The sequence below is a fragment of the Meleagris gallopavo genome, chromosome 2 (assembly GCF_000146605.3).
Source record: "Meleagris gallopavo isolate NT-WF06-2002-E0010 breed Aviagen turkey brand Nicholas breeding stock chromosome 2, Turkey_5.1, whole genome shotgun sequence".
Classification (NCBI taxonomy): Eukaryota; Metazoa; Chordata; class Aves; order Galliformes; family Phasianidae; genus Meleagris; species Meleagris gallopavo.
The window spans coordinates 36,317,435-36,341,692 of record NC_015012.2 but is presented as its reverse complement, the minus strand read 5'-3'; the positions used below and the strand labels follow the sequence as shown (position 1 = coordinate 36,341,692).

General features: G+C 35.2%; 1 protein-coding gene across 1 annotated transcript in view; it reads left to right on the top strand.

Moving 5' to 3' along the window:
* Positions 1-24,258, top strand: part of RYR2 (ryanodine receptor 2) — a 347,696-nt gene that overhangs the window by 81,626 nt on the left and 241,812 nt on the right. Inside the window, 2 exon segments of the mRNA XM_031552189.1 lie at positions 3,355-3,474; positions 13,766-13,870. Coding sequence (XP_031408049.1) covers positions 3,355-3,474; positions 13,766-13,870 — 225 coding nt within the window.

Sequence of the window (24,258 nt, the reverse complement as noted above, 5' to 3'; positions counted from 1 at the left end):
TGTCCTGAGTTGGAAGCAAAATGCAATTGTCAAGGTCATGAAGCACTTTGGACTGAAGCACAGAATTCTGAAGTTTAAAAATTATGCATAATTATTGAACATTTAAGATACTGGAACATACAGAAGGGGGAAAAAAAACCCAAAACCTAGAAGATTTCAGAAAAATAATTAAAATGCAAAAATTTTATCATCAAAATTACCTGTCTGTATCAAAGCAGTGCTAGCACAGATAACACTGTAGATAATGCCTACCTGTGGCAGTCAGTTTTGGTCCTTTAATAGAACTGATATCTTGAGAAGTTTGAGCATTAGTCAAAATGGACCACAGGACAGGTGTACATTTTCAAGCTTTAACAGGGCAAAGAGACCCACTGTATATTACAAGGAAATATATTCTGTGTTCAGCCATAACTGGAAATTGCCAATCCTGTAAAAATACACCTAGTCAAAACATCCCTATTGTAAAGATGAGGGCATGCTTTGTTCTTAAAAAAGCTAACCTTTTTCTTGACTGGGTAGTATGTGTTTAATGTAATCTTGGAAGGTTTGAACGGATTTCACAGGAGCGTTGAATAACCACAGGAGATGAAAGTCAGTGTTATTAAGGAGCTTTGAGAACTTGCTGTCTTAATCATGCACTGGCAGCAGCCTCATACTCTTCTGTCATTAGTCTCATCTTCTGGAATGCAGTTCTGAGCGTGTGCTTTACCAGCTTATGGTGGTGGCTGCTGCTGCTTTGATTTTAGGACACATTTTTAGCAGTAGACACTACTATGATGTGGGGAATTTATATATTTATTTATAATATATTTATTTATAGTATCTTCTTTAAGGTTTTAAACAACTCCCCTTGCTTTTCAAAAATTGGATTTGAAAACTATCAGGGCTTTGTAACATAGACAGAATCTACCTATTTGTGTAAAATGTGTTTCCAAAAATCAAAATGATAAATGCAGTTGTGTAGCTCGTGCTGTTTGAGTCAGTGCAGATAACTGACATAACATAAGCAGAATGTCTTTCTGCTGGAAGATATGTATCCTTATAATTATGAGCTGATGTACTGGCTGACACGGAAGGGTTTATTGGGATTAATGGATTTCGCCAAAACAGAGCTAGGGCAGGAGAATAGCTTTCTGACTCAGGTTATCAGTTTAGAAATCTGAGTAATGATTCTGCTATCCCTTTGGCAAACTCTGTTACTCTGGGTAGGCAGCATCATCCTTGCTCCTTACTTCCTGTTTCTGGAACAGAGATGACTGCACTTACAAATTGCGAAGTGTGGTTTGAAGAAGTTTAAATCCTGACCAGGAGAATAAATGAGATTGGTAGGAAGAGCCATCTCATATCTGCGCTAAGTGGATAGCTTTTTAGGGTGTGTTTTCTTCTTATTTTAAAGTAAGTGGAGAAATATCAGGCACCAGACTATGTGGCTGTTATGGATAGTATCTTTCACATCTGATAATAAATGACAGTACCACTTCCTACATAGAACTTGTGGTTACTGGCACTTACTTCCTCTTACTCTCTTGGTACCATTTTTTCCTGTATCTGAAAACAGCAAAACAAAAACAAGTCAAGGCAGCATCTGAGCTTAGTAGTGAAGGCTGCTGTGGTTATAGCAAATTGCTGTGGAAATAATAAGAAATCTTCCAGTTTCCATGGAGGAAACTTGTGATGAGTATTGTAAATTCATGTGAAACTGAAGTGACGAGTATTCAGCAGAACAAGAATAACAGAACTATCTATCAGTCTGTGCAAACATCTGAAGGGCTTTTATGTCTGTGCTATTGCCATTTCTTCCAAACTCCTTTGGCGTTTTTTTTTCTTTTTCTTTTAAATATAGTATATTCCATACAATTTGCCTGTTTTGATTGTTCTGAATATGAACCTGAAAGGGCATGCCATTTTGTCAGTTACAGAAGTATATAGATACTATTTTTAATTAGATTTTGTTTAGAATGAATATCTGTTAACATCATTCCATTGAATATGACAGGCAAACACCATTGTTTATTAACATGTATTATGTTGACTAATTATGTACACTTTACAGCAAAAGAAGAAAAAAATGTTACAGAAATAAATTAGGAAAATTTGTGCATCAGGGAATTTAGGAGTTGCTCTATTCCTTTTCTTAATCTTCCAGCAATTGTCATCTACATAACGTATGTGTGCTTGGTGATAGTGTATAATTGGTTTGCAGTCAACTTGAGCAAGCAAGGTTGTGGTGCATTAGATGGTTAACTAAAATTAAGTTTGTCAGAGACTTAATTCAAAACTGAATTATATTTTTGTAGCTGTCAGTATATAGGGATTTTTGCAGGTAGGCTATGTAGAAATCCTTTCAGACTTTCTTTAAAAACAATCTACGGGGGAGAGAATGGGTGTTACATAATTACGCTGATAGAGATTTACGTAGTAAATGTAGCAGTCTTGCTCTGTTGTCAGTGTTTGTCTGTGGAGATACAATGTTGGTATATTCTCCAGCAACATTTTTTTTAAATAACTCCAACATGGTGGTGTTGTTATGTACCACCATGTATGATGGTGACAAGGTTACTTGGGCTTTACATCTGCTGATGTTATGTAGGAAGAAAGGATAGGGAGAGGAAAGAAAAAAAAAATGTTTTTGCGTAGTTGTGATCTAACTACTTGTTTCTTTTTTTTTTTTAACCTTTGAAGTAAGCTTTTCTTTTTGAAGTAAATGTAATTGCTATTAGGAAATGATAATTTTGTCCTTAAAACAAAACAAAAGCAAAAACTGTTTCTGAAAAGGGATTTTCCAGTTTGTGGATATATTCCATTGTGAATATATTCTAAATTGAATTTTTTATATATATATAAAATATAATTTTATATATATATATATATGTATGTGTATATATGTATGTGTTTATATGTATGTATATATGTATGTATGTGTTTATATGTATGTATATATGTATGTATGTGTATATATGTATGTATATATGTATGTATGTGTATATATGATATATATGTGATATATTCCAATTTGGAATATAAATAGGGGTCTGCTTCTTTTCTATCAGGATTTTTAACATCTTCTATACCAATGTTACTGCAAAGATTTAGTGTTTTAACATTTGCATTTTATACTTACTGATTTTTATTACAAGGATAGGTAAACAAAAAAACCCCACATATATAGGAGTTAAAATTATTTTCATTTTTTTGCCCACTTTCTCTAATCAGAGAATTAAAGTTATGCTGGGATTCAATTTGGTTTGTGTTCATGGATTACTGCTTCTAATTTTCAGCAATGACTTTGTATATACTTCCCAAGTCAGAAGTATAACCACTGTTCTGTTGTTTTTGTTTTTTTTTTTCCTCAAGGATGATGAAGTGGTTCTGCAGTGCACTGCAACTGTTCTCAAGGAGCAACAGAAATTGTGTCTCGCTGCAGAAGGATTTGGCAACAGGCTTTGCTTTTTGGAATCCACATCAAACTCTAAGGTACTGCTGACTATTTTATATGTTGTTTTTGGAACAAGAATATGCTTATAATTTTGCCAGCTTTGATGTATTATATACAAATCTGTATACCAGAATGGACAAAACAAATGTACCAATTGTGTAATGAATACTTTATTCCCCTTTGAAGTTTAATCAACTCTTCATGATAGCTCTTTGCTTGTATCTTAGTGCTGTATTTTTTTGTTTTGGGCTGCCTTCTAAACTAACTAGTGTTAGAAGTCCATCTTAGCAATGTGCTTGTTATTTTGGTTGCCAGAACTCAGTACAGTACTGCAGTACAAAGACGTGTTTGGTTACTCTAATTTTTAGGCCACAGGAAAGAGTGATTATTCTACTTGTGTGAGTTTTCATTCTGTGCCATTTACACTGATATGATTATTACCTTAAGCTCTTCTGACTCCAGAGTAATGATGAAAGTATCAAAGCTGTCTAATCAGTTCATTATCCAATCCTGCTGACTCTGCCATATGTACAATAGATACAATTTTTTTTGGTTTTTTGGGGGGGGAGGGGGAAAGCATAACAAAGTTTTGTATTTCACAATTATGTATGCTCAAATAAATTTCAAAGAATACAAAGAAGTGCTGCCTTAGGATAGAACTAGTTTTGTGACCAAAAATAATGATTATGCCTGGACTTAATAACTATAGGAAGGCAGGAATGTTTCTTGTTTGCTTCTTCTTCAACTACAATAAAAATATTTGGTGAGAGAATGAAATAAAGTTAGAGCATCTGAAATGACATCTAGAAAGATTTCCTTCCAGAAGTGGTGTTTTTTTTAGCTTGACAACTTCCATAACGTCCCTTTGATTCCCTGGTACATTGCAGAGTAATGCTTCATTTTCTGTCTCATCATTTTGAATGTATTATTCATCACAATAAATTTTTCACTAGGATATTAATGATTCATTGTAATAGCAGAGATCTTGATGAAATCATTCATGCTGCCCTGTTTCAAGTGAATCTTTTAAACAATAAAAATGTGCTGGGATGGAAGAGGTTGCAGTGCTAGTTGCATGTAAGGTCAGAAAAATCTATTTATTGAATTTATCATCACTTGGTAAATTTGGATGTTAAATCTACAGTCTCTCTCACACTATATAAAACTCATGAACGTTCTTGTCTTTAAGAAATACAGTGTAAATTTCATATCAGTTTCCTGTGTTTACTTGTTCATGCAGTCTTTTCTTGACATTTGGTGAAGCAGTATTCTACTCATTCTTCAGGAGCCTGGGGAAAAGAAACAAGCAAAAGAAAACCCAAGCAGCTCATTCTTGCTTTAATTTTTAAGGGCTGATTGTTCCTAGTATGAGATCATTTAAAGCGTTAGAAGAAGCAAGTACTGAGGAAGCCATAAAACTGCAGTCAACTTTGCTTTAAGGATTTAGTAAATAGGAGTAAATAAAAATGTTTTCCTCCCTACTGTCTTTGGCAATGCAATGTTACTGTTGCATTATTTAAGAGAGAGCATAGAAAATATTACAGGAGACATATGGTAATTAGAGGATCCAGCAGAGTTTTTAAGCCAGTTAAAAAATTTCTCTCACATTCTTAAGATTAATTTCTATTTATAATGGGTTGTGGTCCTCTTAATGCAGGCAGTACTGTTGCATATGAATCATAGCTAGGTATCAAAGGCCAAGTACCAATCTAAGGTCAAATATGTGTAATAGGCATTGACTATTGTCCTGGGCTTATATTTTTGAGAATTCCTTATACGATCTCTTGCTTTTCTTAAGCATCCTTCAGGATGTGACTTGCAGGGGCATACCTGATGCTTTATTAGTCCTGTATTTTGCGTGCACTTTCTTGCTCTAGGATCAGTGAATAATTCTTGCTACAAAAATAGTAGTCCATGATACTGGTCTGTGACGCTGAAAGAAAAAGACTCAGCTGTGGGCCAGCCATGTATGTGGTTTTGATGTGCTGTGAATGACCACACAGTCAGTTTCACCTTCCTAATGGTATAAGATTTATTTTTTTCCCTCTTGTTTTTATGGCAGATTATAAACTGACATTCCTTAAATCCATGATGCCTGGAGGTATAGACAGAATAATGCATGTCTTTGCATCATCTGTGAATTTGGGCCAGTATTAATAGAAAGAATAACACAACTTAGCACAGTTGCATTGCCAGCTGTAATGCAGGGACTTCTTTTAGAAAAGTAAACAAAACGCATGATATCTTGCAAAGTGTAATGGTCAGTAAGTAATACTATATATATACTATTTGAGAAACACTTTTTCTTATTGTTCAGACTTTGTCTTTTGTTTGTAGCAAATATGTTCTATTCAAAGTACAAGGGCCTCTTTGAAAATAATGCCTTCTACTTTATTGTGGTGGTCCACCACATCAGAGGCAGATGTTGGTGGTACGGCAATAGAGATTGGATTTTTCCACCAATATTCTGTCACATTTTGCTTCCGTGTGACAGATGGCAGCAGAGGGGTAGTCTGACAAATTGGCATCTGACACAGAAATGCATATGAAGCAAAGGTGTGGAACTGAATTCCTCCATGTGGAAAAAATGACACCCATTGATATTTATCAACACTTGCTGAGTGTTTGTGGAGACAGAAGAGTAGATGTGAGCTCAGTGAGGTGGTGAATGGTGTGTTTCAGCAGTGATTACAGTGGCAGTGTCACCTCCACTGGTGCAGATTTTTATGAGTGCAACATGCATAGTTTTGTTCACTGCTGGTGAAAATGCGTAGTTAATAGTGATCTAAAAAAGCAGCTCTGGAACCTGAAAGACACAATCCTATAAATTTTATTGTTAAGAATTAAATGATCATAATGCTTCAAGTGATGGCACTGTATGAAAACATAGTATGAATGATAATGGGTGCATACACTGTATCTGTTACCAGCTAATCAATACAAGACAAATTTTAAATGCTCTTTTTGCTTTTAATTTTCTTGATATATTTTTCAGACTGTTTGGAACATAAGCTGTCCTACAAGAAAAGTAAACCAAAGCTGTATGGTTTTTGTAATTTAAGAAACAAATCATGAGTTGTAACTTCAGCAGTCTAATTTGCAACTTGCTTTAGTATTTGATTGTCGCTTATTAGAAAAAAAATTGAAATATTTACAGAAGCGTGACGGTGGTGTGTGTGGTGGGTGTTTTTATTTAATGTAGAGATGTATGGAATTCAAGTTGTGACATAAAGTGAATAAGATCTGAAGATCCCAGTAAATTAGTTTCCCTTTCCGACTATGTATTTCTGCTAAATTTTCAAGCCTTTCATTTTTTGAGGATGAACATATAAAAAGCAGATATTAAGCTGGACAATCTCAGTGGAGATACTGCTATGAAAATAGAAACATGATGTAAGAAGGTCAGATATGTGTGCAATCCTGTTATTGACTTAGCAAGTGTTCTGCAAGCTGTGAAGACTTATCAGTTTGCTAAGATTTATTTTCAGAATCCTAGTCTTTTCAGTACTTTTCCTTTGAAAAAGAAATTCTGTTATAATTCTGTGATGGCTTTGTTTCCAAATAGTATTAAAGTCTTTCAACTCTTAATAATCTTGATAATTTCTTAATAAACCTTTATAGAGTAAGTGCTGAAGGCTGGAAGCAGATTATTTGTCCACCAAATCATTCTAATTGTACAAAAAACTGTAAGCCCTTGAAAGGTTAATAAAATGATACAAAGAGAATATTTAGACTTCTTTTGATGGGAGTTCTCATTTGCTGTATGATGCTTGTATGAGGAGAGACATAGCCAATAGTTGTCCAATATGAGCATGACCACAGCATCTCAAAGCTTGCTGCGTTGCCTTGCCTAGATGACGTTATGACACATTCCACTACTTTTTGAATATTTTCTCTGATAGACTTATAGAAGCATGTATTTTGGTTGTATAAGTAGAATAGTTGCAAAGCAGATTTTAATCAGGCTGATATTTGGTTGAGAATCTGAAAACCTGAAATAACTGACAGCTTCCCAATTCCTTATTGTTCAAGCTAAGAACACATGAAAGTACAAATGCCTATGTCAAGCCCTTTAGACAAATGTGTAAAGTAGAAGTGTTAAGTTGGCTATGCAGCTATATTCAATGCTTGAAATTATGTTATTGTTACTTTGTACTCAGCATTTTTAAGCTGTTGGGAAAATGAGTGCAACAAAAGAGTAGCAAACCATCTGTTTTTTGGGTGCTGACTTGCAAGATCCTTGTCTTTTTGACATGTGACTTTTCTTTGAAAACTAAGGACAAATATTTGTCCTTTTACATCAGTGAATGCTGTAACTTGCTATCAAGAGAGTAATTGAACCATTCAATTCAGTGTGTTTATTAATACTCTGGATTGAAAGGGGGAAACTGAGCAAGTTGAAAGGGATGAGAGGTTGAAGTTGTATGTGTTGTGCCTTCATGCTTGAAATTCAAACACTATGCTAATAAAATACCAGTTGTTCTTCCTAACTTTCTTAATGATGGCAGAAGTGTTGGGATAAACAAATACAGGTGTAACTTTAGCTTCTTAAGCAAAAATGCATTTACTCTGTTTAGTATTTAAAAAAAAATGCTAGATGATAAAAAATAACTACATGTTTAAACTGTATGTATAAATGCAAAAGGTCAGAGTTTGGGCTACTTTTCCTGAGTTTTACTTAATTTTTTTTCTGAAAGTTTGCTGTTTATTTAAAAGTCTGTATGTATTAATGGTGGACCCACAGTTGATAGCAAACCACTTTTATACCTCTAATTCTTTTTTTTGGGGGGGGGAATCAACACTTATGCAATACCTGGTGGACAGGCCTAATGCTGTGGGAAATGACATGCAATGTATAGTTGCATGTTCCCATTCTATCTAATATTTCTTATAATTAATCAGCTTGAGATGTGCTTTCTCTCTCTTTTTCAGTTGGCTTTTCAAAATACCATATACAAGCTAAAAAGAGTTTTATGGTTCCCTGTGCTTCAGCACAAGGATTTTATAAAGTGGGGTTGTGTGGGTCTACTTCTTTGCTGCCTTTGCTTGCTCGTTGGGGAGCTGGGTGAGCTGGAAGGGACTGAAGCAAATGTTTTGCTTGATTAAATGGGACAGCTTTTTGTGTCTCACAGGAAGACAATCTTGTAAATATGGTGAGTTCTTGTAATACCTAATCAGTGCTTTTCAGATTTTACTCCTTAGTCCTCTCTTAACTCCCAATTATAAAGAATACTTGAAGCTTCCAGGTATTCAAACTCTTTTATTGGTATGTTTACAGAGATGTCATCCATAAAAACATTGCCTTTCTATGAGAACTGGCTTTTTAAACACCATTAAAATAAATATACAATTTGAATGTCACCGGGCTGATTTCAAGAGCCTGATAAAATTTTCTTATAACAATCCTGTAAGCTTTTCTTCTGTCCCACATCTGAATGTCTTTTAATGGTAGCAGTGAGTTAGGAATTTGAAGTTTTCTTGGCACTTCTGTATATTCATCAGTTCTAGTTGCACAGTTCAGTATTTGTACCTTGTGATAAATAAGACAGTTATCAAGGGAAATGTGAATAAAAATCACTAGCAGCCATCATTCAAATGGCTTTAGGTTACATAGGATGAATTGCTTAGGATAGTTCAGGAGACATTAAATCATCACAGCAGGGGCAAGTTTGTTTCTGTGTATAGGAGGAAAAGTGCCAAAGCTCTGTGATAGTGCTCACACGATGATCAAAATAGTTAAAAAGAAAAATGAGCATAGGCATTTGCATGAGGAGAATTAACAGAGGTCCTAGAAAGCAAACAGATACTATTCCTTGCAATATGAAGTCTAGAAGGATCTGCCAAGAAATCATTTGAGTGCCCAGTGCGTACAAAACAAGCTTAGTTGTAACTGTGATTAACTGTGTGTATGGAAATGAAAAAAACCTTTATCCTATTCTTTCATGCCAGAGGCAACTTCATTAAAAACTGTCTTATCAAAGCCACGGAAGTGAAAGATGAAATTGATTAGCTGTTTAAAAACACCTGTAGTACAGCTATGCAAATGTTAATTTTTAATTCTTGTGATTATTTCTGAACCAATTTGTTATTTGAAAATTCTTCCTAAGAACACAAATACAGAAGCCATTATTTGTGACTACTTATGCAGAGTATTCTTCCTGTGCAAGAAGTGTGCCTGTTAAATTCACTGAAAATTGTCACTTTTTTTGCCTTTAACTAGAGTAATTTAGAGAAACATGGATTCCATTTCAGATACTGGTTTTAGAGGAAAATTGAAAGTTTTTGGAATCTAATTGCAATGGAAAAGCATGTGAGCATCTTTGGGAACAACATGCTTGTTGGTTACGTGTTGTACCTCAGTTGAAGGCAACCTTTAAAAGTTGCCATTACAGATTGGCTAATTTGAGAGAAAAGATGTAGATGGCTTTTGATGGGAGACTTACAAAATGTGCAGCATGGTGCAGCTAAATAATTCCTGCATGAACTTACTTGATTCTTTTTTTTTTAATTTATATGAAGTCTCATTAGATTAAATTTATTCAATTCAGCCTTAGAGATGCAATATGTCATTGCAAAATGATTTGCTTCTCATCCATCTCATGAGATACTAATGTTTTTATTGAAGGGTGATGATGATGCCTATTTAGATCAGAGGAGAAATAAGAGTAACTGTAAGCCTAGAAAAACAACTTGGAAATTTTCAAATAACTAGGTAAAGAAATAAAGCTGAAAGTAAAGCTGCTTATTTCTAGGGGTGGAATTATGTTTGCTGATAACATATAATATTCTTCAGTCCTGTACTAATCTTTATGCGGCAGAAATTCTGTTTATATTTGCAGGATCATATGGACCATAATATATGAACAAGTAATATGTTGTTGTGGGCTGTTAGCACTGTGTGATGCTCAGTGTAATGATAGGGAGAGACTGCATTTTAAAACAGCCTCTTAGTTTTGTGGTCATCATACTATATTATGCTTGTAAATAATAATTCACTGTAAACTGAAAAAGTGCATAACTGAATGCATCCAGTATCCATGATTCATATGTGGGTTGGACTACAGTTACAAATATTTTTAAAATAACATTTCAAAAGCTTTGCTTATAACACCTTTTTAATGAAGGATATGATTATCTAATTTGCAAATCTGCCTTCCATGGAGTAAAACATAATTTACTATGCAAATATTAGTACACAAAATGAGTGTACACAGGAAGAATAAAGAATTCTAAAATTATCTAAATAATCTAGTAATTACTTCATTAATATGGAAGCTTTAATAATTTAATGTGAGGATTATTTTACTTTTTTTTAGTTTTCAGCCTGTAAGGTGCTGCTACAGACAATGATGGAGTATCAATAGAAACAATTAAAAGTAATTATTTGTTCTTCAAGCAGTCCTGAATCTTCTTTTGAAGTGTTAAGTTCAGATCCTAGTTTATGTTACGTAACTTATTTTTTATCAAGCTGTTTGCTTGATAAAGAAGATAGAAGAAGAGAATAAGATGACAAAGAATGCAGATGATCATCAATGTGCTTATTGATATCTGTTGATCTCTTTCCATTTGGTCATCCTTTTCAGTATGAATTATATTCTACTCGGAATTAATGATTAATTATTATCATTAAACTGCTGAAAATTTACAGCCGGTTACAGGTTGCTTTGATATTAATTAAAAGCATACATCAGTGGTTGGTTGTTCAACACAGAGCAAAATATTTTAAAACTTTTGATAATTTAATGATGTATTCATAGTCTATCAGAGCAATTGTAAAGCTAAGTACTTAATTACTTAATTAATCGTTAATCTTATCTGTGCATCTGACTTGTCCTGAGAAAAGCCAGTTATTGCAAACTTGTTGCTATAGCTTCCCATTGCAGCCCTCATACTATGTGGTCACTTTCAGGACTGGAAACTAAATCCACATGATTTTTCTGAAGATATTTCCTCTATCAGAAATGTTAGACAGCCATATGCACCACAGCATGTCTTTATATTAAATATTCCATTGTCTCTGAGGACAATGTGAAGGAGAACGGAGTTGATGAAGGGGGAGTGGCGTGGTTGTGATGGTTTGTTCGCTGAGTGACATGATGGGGGATTTTTCCATCTTTTAGCAGATATAAAATGTAGGGATAGTTAGTAAAAGTTTTGATAGTTTATGAAATTGTATGTGAGATACATACTATGCCAGGAAAAAAATCTTACTGTAAATGATAGCAATAACAGTTAGGAGCATAGCTACAGTGAATTTAATATAAATTAAAACCAAATGCATGTAGAAAATACAGCCTTGACTCATTTCTGAGAAGTGTAAGTGTTTTGATTGCCAGACGAGATTGATTAAATTCTCACCAAGGAGAACTTGAGGCGAGCTGGGCATTAGACTGTAAATTTCTGGGAGACTTTCTATAATGGGGAATTGTACTCGTGTTTATTGAGGAGAAACAACACCTTGCAACCTTTGAATGCTCTCTTTGCCACTTGTAAAGCATGAGGTTAAGGTAGTTCTTAAGAATCTAATGAGTTGCCTGTTGGCTTACTGCTAGTATTAGGAGGAGTATTATGATACCTGAGTAACTACTTAAAATAAATAAATAAATAAGATAATGAATACTTAAAGGTAAACTGGGACCTGATCCAGCCTTCTTCAAGCTGCACAATTTGCATAAATGTGCATGCTTACAACTTCATCAGTAGAAAGCATCCAATACCTGAAATTCTGTGATTCTGTGTAAAATGAAACTGAAAAAAATGCCAATGTTCAGTAAAAAATATTCCTATACTAAAATATGCAACTAACATGAGAATGAAAAGACAAAGAATGTCGAAAGAGTTTCTGGAAGCAAGAAAAGGTGTGTAGGAGTTGCATTTTTGTCTATTAACACATGAAAAGATAAGATCCTCATATACAGTCTATTTTTTTTTTTCCTTTGTTATCTTTTAACTTAGACATTCCTATTACAGGCCTGTTAGAATTTTAATAGCAATTTCTCTGATTGTCTGGATGATTAGCTTTTGAATAGCTTTTTTTTCTTTTTCTTTTTTTCCAATCACAATAAGTTTTTATTTTTACAAGACTCTTGTTTTAGGCCAGGTGGAATAGAATATGGAGAAGCATACAGTCCTGAAAGGCTGTGAAGGTAGTGGTTGCTTAGCCTTGACACTCACTGACATATACTTCTGCTATAGAAAATTCATTTTGACTTGGAAACCATGACAAGGATGAAATTATGCTACTACTAGTAGCCTAAAGACTCAATATTGTCTCAAAATCCAACCCCTTTAGTGGCTGAGAAAAAATATGATACCAAAGAAGGAAAGCTAAAATGAGGAAAATAATTAAGACATTTCTGATGAATGATAATTAGCATTGTGAGGACGATTTCTTTCAAGTACAGCAAATATCTGAATTGAAAGGGTTGCGGACATGCACAGTGGTGTTCATTTACTAGTGGTTGAATTTTCAGTATTGTCACTGTTACTTTGTCCTTAATTTCTGCTGTTGTCTATGTTGTAATTTGCATTCAATACTGTCTCCCTTCTAAAAGCTTTCTAAAGATAGAAATGTGGTTCTTATCTTTACTTCCATTATACAATAACAGTGCCTTGCTGGTGCAATCACGGAAAAAATTTGTGTTGAAATGAATCTTGGAGAGCTCCTGCCCACTGATTAGAGCAGGTAACCTTATAAGTTGAGGAATATAAATGATTAATTATTTGAGCTCTGAAGTTAGTTGAGACTGCTTTTGGAGCTTTCGCAGATAAGTTTTGAATGCCACTGAGGGTTGAAATTTCATTACTTTTGGTGGCCTTTGACAGTGTTTTCTACTCTCAGGATGAATTTTTTTCTTCACCTAATATCTAATTGTAATTTTCTTTGGTACAACTTTACTCTGCTCCTCTTCCTTTCATGAGCATCTCCAAGAAGAGTCTGGCTTCACTTTCCCTATGAACACCCATAGACTGGTAAAGATCTGCAAGATTCCCTTTCTTCTCCTTCCATTCAAGCTTCCTCAGCCTTTCCTCTTAGAATGGGTGCTCCATCTGTGACTGTCATGGTGATCCTCTGTAGAACTCACTACAGCTTCCTGGTGTCTGTCTCATATCAGGAGGACCCGAACAGGGTCCAGCACCTCAGTGGGGAAGAATTGCTTCTACTCGCTTTCTGGCAAGTCTTAGCTGTTGCAGCCCAGTATGTGATAGTGGCCTCAGACATGCAGCAGATCTCTTGGATTTGCTGAAATTAAGAGAAATTAGGAGTTTTTGAAACTGGCGTTCAGCAGGTGTATCACTAATGTGATATTGCATTTTTGTTCTATCTAGAATGTGCCACCTGACTTGTCCATCTGCACCTTTGTGCTTGAGCAGTCTCTGTCAGTACGAGCCCTGCAGGAAATGCTGGCCAACACAGAGGAGAAGGCAGAAGGGGTAAGTTTATTAAATCTTCACTGTATTTTTTATTTGTAAAATGCAAATTTCTTTTCCACTGTAACACATTCTTTTTGACTGACACAAGCTTCTAGTGTAATGAATTGCTTACATTTAAACTTCTTCCTTGCTACAGAAATAGTCTGATTTTGTGAAGTTCTGAACATTTGCAGCTTGTGCTGGAGCTTGCCAGGATTGTAAATACCTAACCTTTTGAACGTGTTTCAGATCAATCTAGAGTTACAGGAATATTTTTATTCAGTATCCTACATTATGAGAAATATGAAGATGGATCCCTTGTTTAGAACAGTTAAGACTTTTGATGACTTCTAACTGTATCAAGTTAGACTGTCAGGTGGTTTTAAAATGACTTTTGGTATACGCTCAGGTTTACAGCTGAAAATGTAGTGTTAGTGAGTCTCAGTGGAAACTGACAAGTTTCTGCACTCTGCAGAAAGAAAAATATGGGAATAATGATAATTCTTTTTGATTAACAAATAGCTGTTTACAAATAAATCATATTAGTATTATTTTTTGTTCTCTCTTGTGTAATTCATTTGGTTTACTATGATGTAGTTTAGTGTTCCTCATACATGCTGTAGTAGTAGTGATATGAATGCTATGCTTCAATGTAGATCCTTTGAACAGTAAGCAGGGAAGAGTGACATGGGAGTTTTGGCTGTAGGCACAAGAGTTAATCATATCTCTTTCACTCAAGAAAGTGACAGGAGAGAAGCTTGCCTCTGGTTGCTAGGAATACCTTGAGAAACAAACTTTAAACTAATATACAATAGTTAGTCTCACACAATGCTAGGCACTGAGACTGAAAAAGTTATTTGGAAAAGGAAATCTATGAATGTTATCTCATGGATGATCCAAAATGTGTACTGTCCTTGGGAATTTGTTCTCCAAAAAAAGATTGACTTCATCAACGGGAGAATGAGAAGCACATTTAAAGAAGAGGTGGTCCCAGAGTTTGCAGATCAATACTTCTAAATTAGTATCTCTCTTTGTGGTTGGAAATGGCAGTTGTACTGAAAAGTAGTGATATGTGCTTACTGGTCTTCTGAGACACACATAGGAAAGATTAAGCAAAGTCTCTGCATGTATTTGGTAATTACCTTTTTACAGAGTAGTTTACTGTACTCTTAACACCTATTAAATCCCAATACTAGCAGAAAGAGCTACAGCTATATCAACCCAGATAGCTGATGTTCACTGAATAATGAATAGGTTTCTACAGCAAACTTTGCCTAGCTTCTGAACAAATACATTAGCAATCTGCCTGTGTGTCCTTTGCATACTGATGGAGGATATGAGGAGAATAACCTCATAAAGTATGGCCTGTATACTGACAAGGTCAAGTAATTGTCAGTGCAATTATTTATCTTTCTAGTAAGTCTCTGGAAGCCAGAAATCATGGTAATACTGGAATTACTGAATGTAAGCTTCCTGATAAATTAACAGAACTGACATTTGATGTGCAATTTCTATCAAAAATATATAAATGTGAATTGATATTTTTCACAGGGTAGATATTTATGTAGGCAGAATCATACTTGATTTAACATTTGATGACTGATGTAGTTACTTAAAGTTTTGTGAGAAGAAGTAATTTGTACATATATCTGAAGCGCTGTATCTTTTTGGTGCGGTGTCAGTTTTTATTTGGACCAACACTATTTTCTATCTTAGGAGAGAAAAGTATAGCAGCTCCTTGAAGAATTGTTACTGTAATCTGAATGAGTTCAATTTTCTAGTGAAGAGAATTCTGCAAAGGGAGATATTTTCAGTCCTCCATTACTTTTCTTTACAATAGAAATCGGTCTTCTGCCTTTTTGGGGAGGGGGTAGTGTTTCTGTGTTTATTACACATTATATGTGCTCTGTCATAGAAGGTCCTACAATCTAGGTATTATTATTTTTTGTTATTTTGACTTAGCTTTTGAGGACAACCTTTTATTACTAGGAAAGCAGGTAAAATGTGAAAATGGAACTCCATGGGTTTTATAAAGCATTAAAGACCAGAAAACCTCCAGGCCATCTATTCTCAGCATGATTGTTAGATTTTAGTCAGTCCTCTTATGAGCCCGGTTATTTATTTTTTTTCTTTAAGCAAAATGGGTATGAGAGCAGCCCTTCGGAAAGAAATCTGGGGGCTATGGCTGGTAGCAAGCTGAACATGAGCCAGCAGTATGCCCTGGCAGCTAAAAGTGCCAACATACCCTCCAGTGCACCATGCCTACCCCTGCCACTGAATGAGGGAAGGAGTTGTCCTGCTCTGCTTTGCTCTGTGTGGCATCACTTCCTGCACTGAGTGCAGATTTGGGTGTCACAATATGAGGACGTAAAACTGATAGAGAGAGTCTAAAATTCCAACCCACTTGCCACGGGTAGGGCTGCCACCCACCAGCTCAGGGTGCCAGGGCTACATCCAAACTGCCCTTGAATGCCTCCAGGGATGAGGCATCCACAGCTTCTTTGGACAAAATGTTCTAGTGCCTAACCACACTGAGCAATGAATTTCTTCTTAACATCTACCTTAAATTTTCCTCCCTTTTGGTTTAAAGCCATCCACCCTTGTCCTATCACTATCTGTCCATGTAAAAATACTCTCCTGTTCCTGCTTATAAGCTCCCTTCAAGTACTGGAAGGACACAGTGAAGCTAAACATTCCCAGCTTCGTAAGAGTGTTGCTCCAGCCTTAAAGTGCTGTGGCTGTTTTTCAGATGGAAATACCAGATTTTGCAAAATTTTCCATCAAGCTACAAGTGTACTGTGACCGTTGCAGAACTTCAGAAGAAAAAAGGTATCAGGACATATGTGACATGGGATAAGAGCAGGTGTTTTCATAGCCTCAGTTGCTTCAAGAAATGTTTTAGACTTCTTTGTCTAAAACTTTTTGAAATCATCCTCGAGCAAAGGTATTACATGACTGGTAATCATTTAAAAAAAATTTAGAGAGATATGCAATTTAAAATGAAGGAAATTAGCCTTTATAAAGGCTAATTGTAGTAATTCTTGATGAACTATTTTTCAAATGTATTATATTTTAGAAACATCACTAGAAATGTTTTTCTTGTAGGGTAAATATGAGGATTCAAAACACTGCTACTGTCTGTACTTGCCTAAGTGACTAGCTTGAACTTTTGTTCTATTCAGTGTATTTATAATTTGAAAGAGATCAATGAAGTTTTGGAAATGATCTGAGTAAATACAGGAAATTAGATTAGTTTGGCATTAAAAGGATATTTTTCTTTCAGTGAACAATCACAAATTCTTGCATATTTTATTTTGCTTAGAACAGAAACATGTCCTTTTTTTTTTTTTTTTTGAAACCACTTAAAGACTTTTGATTTGTAAAGCTACACTTGCCTTGGTGTTTTCTGAAATATATCCAACAGTCTTATGATATAAATAATTCATTTGCCGTGGTATATCTTTTACATTCCTGCATGATAATTCTTGTAATTTAGGAGAATGAGATGTGAAGCATCTGGATTGTATGCTAAATGCCAACAGCTAGTGAATACACTTTATGTATCTGACATATATGAATACACATGGTGTGTGATTTATATTACATGATGTTATATTACATGTTTTCATTGAAGTGATAGAGAACTCATGGTATATTTGGTCATTTACAGAAGTTCTAAGTCTTTCTGTCAGCTCTCTTTTCACTACGATCTACCAAAAGATCAACGCGAGCCAAATCATCTTGATTTTCTTGTTGTATTATCCAGACAAAGCAATAGCAGGAGCACAGAGAGCAGGAGAAGCCCGTCTGGATGAGAGCTTCATCAACTCCTACTTACTGCTTTGTGCTGTGTCCTGCCAGTGTGAAGCGTGCGCATGGTCTTTTCTTGCTTAGGTATATATAGAAGAGCATGAGACTGCTATGTTTTTTTTTAATATCTTTTTTCTTTCTTTTCAATTTTAGCAGCAAAATTCATCTGCTAATGGTCAAGCTTCATACTAAATGAGCTGCTTACTAGTAACTATCACAGACATGTTGAAATGTTGTATTTCTGTGTGGGAATGGTGTGTTAATGACTTTGTCAGGAGAGATGTCCCAAATTTGCTTATCCTATATTGAGCCAGAGTTTTTTTTCTCTGTTGTTTCTGTGCCCAACTGCATCAAACAACAGCTTTTTGTAGCTTACTAGGAAGAGCATGCTGCTGAAATAGGGATCTCTTTGCATGTCATTTGTAGCAAGAATGCTAATGTATAAGTAATTTCTCTGTTGTAAATGACACCATATGCTATGTACAAGGGCTAGAGTGCAGGTAATGTCTTCTATTGTGTTATGGTGGCCCATGATGTCAGAGGCAATGTTGGTGGTATGGCAGTAGAGGTTGAACCTTCCTACCAATATTCCGTTATATTTTGCTGCCACGTGACAGATGGCAGCAGGGAGTCAGTCTGACAGAATGACATCTGACATTCAAGCGCGAAGCAAAGGTGTGGAAATTCCCCCATGCAGAAAAAAATGGCACCTATTAACATTCACTGATACTTGCTGAACATTTGTGAAGACCAAAGAGCAGATGTTAGCTCGCTGAGATGGTGGGTGGTGGATTTCAGCAATGATGACAGCAGATATTCTGAGGCTCTTGTTCATTGCTGGTGAAAATGCATTGCTGGTGGTGGTAACTATGTTGAAAAATAGAGTTTTGTGGCTGAAAATTAGCCCTCTTAACTAGTGTTATTGTATTCTTTGTATTTGCTATAGTTTCCACAGAAGTAAATAGGAGGCATTACTTTTTCGGTGACCTGTGTGTTAGAATAAGCCAGGATTCTGTATAGATCTGTAGCATATTTATATTGAGATGATTTTAAGCACGTTCAGGAAATTCCCCTTTACTTATTTTTGACCTTTGTTACATACAAGAAGTTGACTGTCATTTCTGATAGCCATTCATTTTTTTAATGGCAATTTTTTTCAAATTTATTCAAAATAAAAGGTAGTGTTAAATCCTCTCACTTTCCTACAGATTAATCTTAGTTGCCATTCTGACTTCTGAACTCTTCTACGTGTTTTTGGTTCGTTTCTTTTTGCATTTTTATCCTTACTATTTGCATAGCAGCTGTACTTAGTAACTTTATGCCACTGAGATTTCCTAGGCACCTAGGAAAGAAATTGAGAATATCCGTACTAAAAGCACCTAGATGAAATTGAATGGTGTGCATGCATCTGCCAGTTTGATGTAGTGAGCTACCATGAAGACTGCTGAGAAATATTGGCAGAGAGATTAGTAGGGGTAGCTCAAGGTGTGCAGTGATTCTCTCAATTTGGGTAAGAAAACAAGTGGATTTTCTGCTTCTCTGGTTTTTACCAATCAGTTCCCTTAGGTATTATCCCCTTGCCATCTATAATCTCTAGCTTGTTAATATAAATGATTGCAACATACTGATGCCATTCAATAAAGATTCCCTTTGAAGTCCTGGAGTAGGTTTTTTTTTTTTTTTTTTTCTATTTGTTTTGTTTTTAATACAAATTTTAAGCACAGAGAAATTGTAAATAGGTTAATTTTTTCTTAAAGAACCACACAAGTTGTTGCAGCAATATTCTACTGAATTGCATTTTGACAAAATAAAAGATAAACCTTCTCAATTCCTCCTATTTTGTTGCTGTTCCAGTGTGCTGAAGATTGTTTTGCTACACAAACCTATGTAAAGCTAAAGTTATTTTCTTAAAGCTACTGAATAATTCTCTAAATAAGTCAACACAGTAGGTCAGTCTAGCTATAAAATTATTGCCCAGCATGTGAATTCTAACTGATCATTGTATTATTGATCATTGTATTATTCCTGGTTTTATACGTTTTGATACCTCAGGACTAACTTGTCCAGGTGCAGAGTCTCAGAGATGTGCATGCACATGGTGGAAGTTATACACAGAGTGTGAAATAATGTTAGGATCAAGTCCCAGACATCTTAAACTTGACTCTCAGATTTGTGTATATTTTCATTTTAATAAATCTGTGCTTTGGAGTCTTCAGTGTATTTATATTTCATCTGGGATGTCGTAAAAATTGAATATTTGTGAGATTAGTATAATAGTAATTAGTACTGCGATTTGATGACATTTAATTATTATGCTTTTAAAACAGTTTTTTTGGATGAATATCTGGTACAATGTTTGCATACAGAACAGAGATAATATAAAATAAGTAATCTCTCTGTTCTATATGTTGAACGAGGCAGAGTTCATATCAAAAGTGTGATGATATACTGTGGAAGGCTATGTTATGAAATAATGATGTGAATTGATTCAAATTAAGGTTTATAGATAACTTGTCATTTTCTATCTTGTTAACATTTGCTTTATTGCTAAGATTATTTTGTAAAATTTAGCGTCATTCTCTTGAAAATGCCAAGTCTGCTTTATGTTTAGGAGAAAGGATTTTTGAATAGAAATTATTTGTGGTTGTATATAATACTTTTCTGATAGTGTTTTAAGTGCAACTTTTCATTAATTACCAGATGAGCTCACAGCTGGGCCAAAGTCTTGATAGCATGCTATTCAGGCATCATATTTCCCTCATTTTGTAATGCTCACAGCTGTAATTTGTTTAAACCACACAATATTTTTCAACAGATAGTTTATAACACTATGTAAACATCTCAAATTATATATGAAAAAATATCCAAATTTACATTTGTGTTATGAAAACTTTTTTGCAGACTTTAGCTTTCTGAAATACTCAGCTAGGTTTGTGAAAATTTTCCAAAACAGAGGGATCCTTTGTCTCATTATTGAGGGTTATAAGTGAGTTTAATGTATATTCAGATGGTTGGTACAAAATGCTGTTGGTGTAGGAAATGCATAGCAGCATTACATGGGCTGGGAGTGTGGAAAATGTTAATGGTGTCTGCAGTGCTGTGTGACAAGAAAGTAGTCTGCTATCAGTCAACTCCATAGGACTTCAGAGCAACTGCATCTGGAAGATTACACAGGGGATTAATTTCTTCTCTTGAAATGTGTTCAGTGTGCTGATCCTTCAGGTGATAACATACCAATACCTTCTGTGGTGATTAGTAGATTTTCTTAATGTAGCTTTGTTTCTAACTCTCTTTCTCTGCAGAGTTCTACACCTTGGGGTGCTTTTAGTGATAATGATACTATACAGGCATCATTGGCTTACATATTGTTCAAGTTTGAATGCGTATAGTCCTCCCCAAAGGGTTTGTATTTGAATGTCAGCTACATGTGAACCATTTGAAAGAAGTGCTGGAGCTAAGTCTGTGAGCCTGAATAGTACAGGACAGATATAATTGTTCATGTTGGAAAGGACCTTTTAAAGGTCATTTAGTCCAATTCCTATGTAATGAAGAGGGACAGCTACAGCTAGCATAGGTTGCCCAGAGCCCTGTCCAGCCTGACCTTGAATGTCTCCAAGAATAGGATATCCACCACCTCTCTGGGCAACCTGTTCCTGTGCCTTGTCACCCTTATTGTATAAAACTTCTTCCTCATACCCAGTCTGAATCTCTCATCTTTTAATCTGAAGTGATTTCTTCTTGTTGTATTCTGACAGAGTGAAGAGTCTGTCCCCTTCTTTCTTATATCCCCTTTATAATCCTAAATATAGAATGGGAAGCATCAAAGTTTTGGACGAAGCAGGGATCATGTCCATATCGCTTGCGTGTATTGTCAGATTTGGTGATAAACCTGTGTGGTTTCCTGGACAGTTACCACTGAACAGTTCTAGATATCTAGATAGATAGAGGATACATGTATGTGTGTATGTCTGCAGCTCCAATGACAAAGTTTGTATCCATGGTGGCTATGTCACTAGATGAATCTTTAATGTATCAGCTAAAGTGTCAGGCCCAGTGAAAGAGAATGTTAATTCACACCTAAACATTGTTTATGAAAAAATGACGTGATGCCCAGCCATTCCTTGACAACTAGGTAGTGTTGTTTTGCTGAAAAAGTTTGTTTTCAGTTTTTGGCCGGTAGTAGTGCTGGTGAGCCATCAAATAGTTTTCTTTCAGTAGCAATGTTAAAACCAAAAGCCTCCCAAGCAGGTGTGTCAGTGCCCTTTCTGAGCTTTGTCTACTTATTTGTCAATCAGTTTTCAAAGTGAAATTTAAATCTCTGCTTTTAGAAAGAACTATCAATATGATAAGTGAAAAGGGGCATTATATCCCCTCATTCATTGTTTTTGTGTAAGGTATTTGATCTTCAGTCATAGTTTCATAGTTTCTTTATTTATTATTTTTTAAAATTTCATTGTGAAACAGTTTCTGAGCTTTTGAGGGTTGTCCTCTCTGTCCCAAGCTCTTTCCCTTTTTCCATTGTTGGTTGATTGGACAATACATTGGCCTTCATATAACTGCCATTCTCTCCATGAATATATATAGATAACATTTTTTTTTTTTCTCTTCTATGTGATGGTAGTGGAAGTGCTCTCCTTACTATTCTTTATGGAAACAGATTATGAACTAGACAGTACAGAGAAACTTAAAGGGAGCAACAGGGATGGTTTTAGGTTTCTAGCAGTATGCTTGACTTCAGTTGGGGTTGAATGTTGTCATCTCCTCCCAATCTAATTAAGTTAGGTTTTGAAGCCCTACACTATTGCACCTGATTCTTGTACTGAATATGTTCTTGTGTGATACTTGTGGTGCTATGGAATATGTCTGCAATTATGGCAGTACTTGCAGCTCCCTGTCTTCTGTAGCTGCTAGTCCGTACAGCTACTTTACAGATCTCTTAGTTTTCTTGAAAGAAAATCATCCCTAAAAATACTGTGATGAGTCACAAAAGGTAAGTGTGCATACAGGGAAGAAAGAGAGAAAAGTAGGTTTAAAAAAAAAAAAAAAGAAATGTAGTAAATTCATGTAACTTGGTGTCTGTGTTGGTCAAAGTTTTTCAGTTAACTTGGTATTTGTATTTCTAATAAAATTTCATTTTCATTTGTTAGCTTAAAAGCAATTTACTGTGAACAGCTCTGCTTCAGAACTACTTAAGCATTTGTCCGAACTGTAACTGTGTCAGCAGCTGATGCATACTTTTACTGGGAAGAATTTTGGATGAGGTGAATATTATAGCCCTACATTCTCTATATAAAGTCTTGATATTGCAGTCTTTTATACTGTTTGAACATAGAGAAACAGGAAACATAGGAAACACCCTTCAGTAAGGACACCTGGAGATGAAGCCTGCCCACTTAATCCATTCTCAGTCATAAGTATGCTGGCATGGATTGAGAGGAGAAAGAGTGCATATGGTAGATTACTAAGATATCTTTTGAAATCCCAGTGATTACTACTATTTTTTTCCCCTAGTGAAATCCTAATCTCTTCATAGGTGATTTAAGGATTTCTTTTGGCTTAATTTAAAACAGTAGGCAAAATAATACCTCAATATAGGTATCCCTTTGGGATATTTAATAGCTAAAGTGGGGGATTAATAGAATAAACTGACCTGGTACTCTGTGCAGCACAAAAATTCTGACCTTGTGCACTAAAACATTTAGGGATTCATTTTTGACATTTGTTCTTTTCTTCCCCCTTCCTCCTCTTAGATTCTCTTGCTCAGAAAGTCTTTCAGCACAGACCACTTTGCAAACATCCTGAGGATTTGGAAGCTACAAACACAGCCATTGTTTTGAGTAGCTGGGGAAACATTTACTAAATTTTTTCTTTCATAATTATTTGGAGTGTATTTAAACCAATGTTGTATAGATTTAACTGCTTCTTTCAACAGGAATTTCCAGCCCTTTTACTTTTTAGTTTGAGCAGACTTTTTTTCTCTTCCATCAGTTTGATTTTGGTTTATTTGCTCAGTCCAGATTGTGAGCAATATTGGGCTAATCGTAGAATCAGAATAGTTTGGGTTGGAAGGGACCTTAAAGATCATTCAGTTCCAAACAGCTGCCATGGGAGATTGCTCAGGACTCCATCTTACCTGGCCTTGACTACCTCCAGATTCAGAAAGAAAAAAGCACTTTCTACTAAAAGGAGACTGGGAAAGTGATGATTTAAGGGAGTAATACGGAGTCATGACGTTCACTCATCTCTAAATGAATACTTAAGCAAATTACTAGCTAAAAGTTCAATTTGTTTTGCAGCATGATGTTAGCAACTTCTGTTGCCTCTATGAATATTTAATCAGGTTCTTAGTAGAAGAAGTGTTGCATATTTGATTATTTGTTCTTTCCAATATAAATGTGATGCATGCATTTCAATATATGATAATGGAAGACAATTTTCAGTTTCTTTTTCATTGGAATATTTTTTCTTATTTAAGGTTATTTTTATTTTGTTTCAAATTTCTTTTGATAAACCTCATTTCCTTTATTTATACTGTAATTTTTGATCTGCTCTGTGCTTTCCATGTCTGCTGGATTGATAGTTTTCTTCCTTTTTTTTTT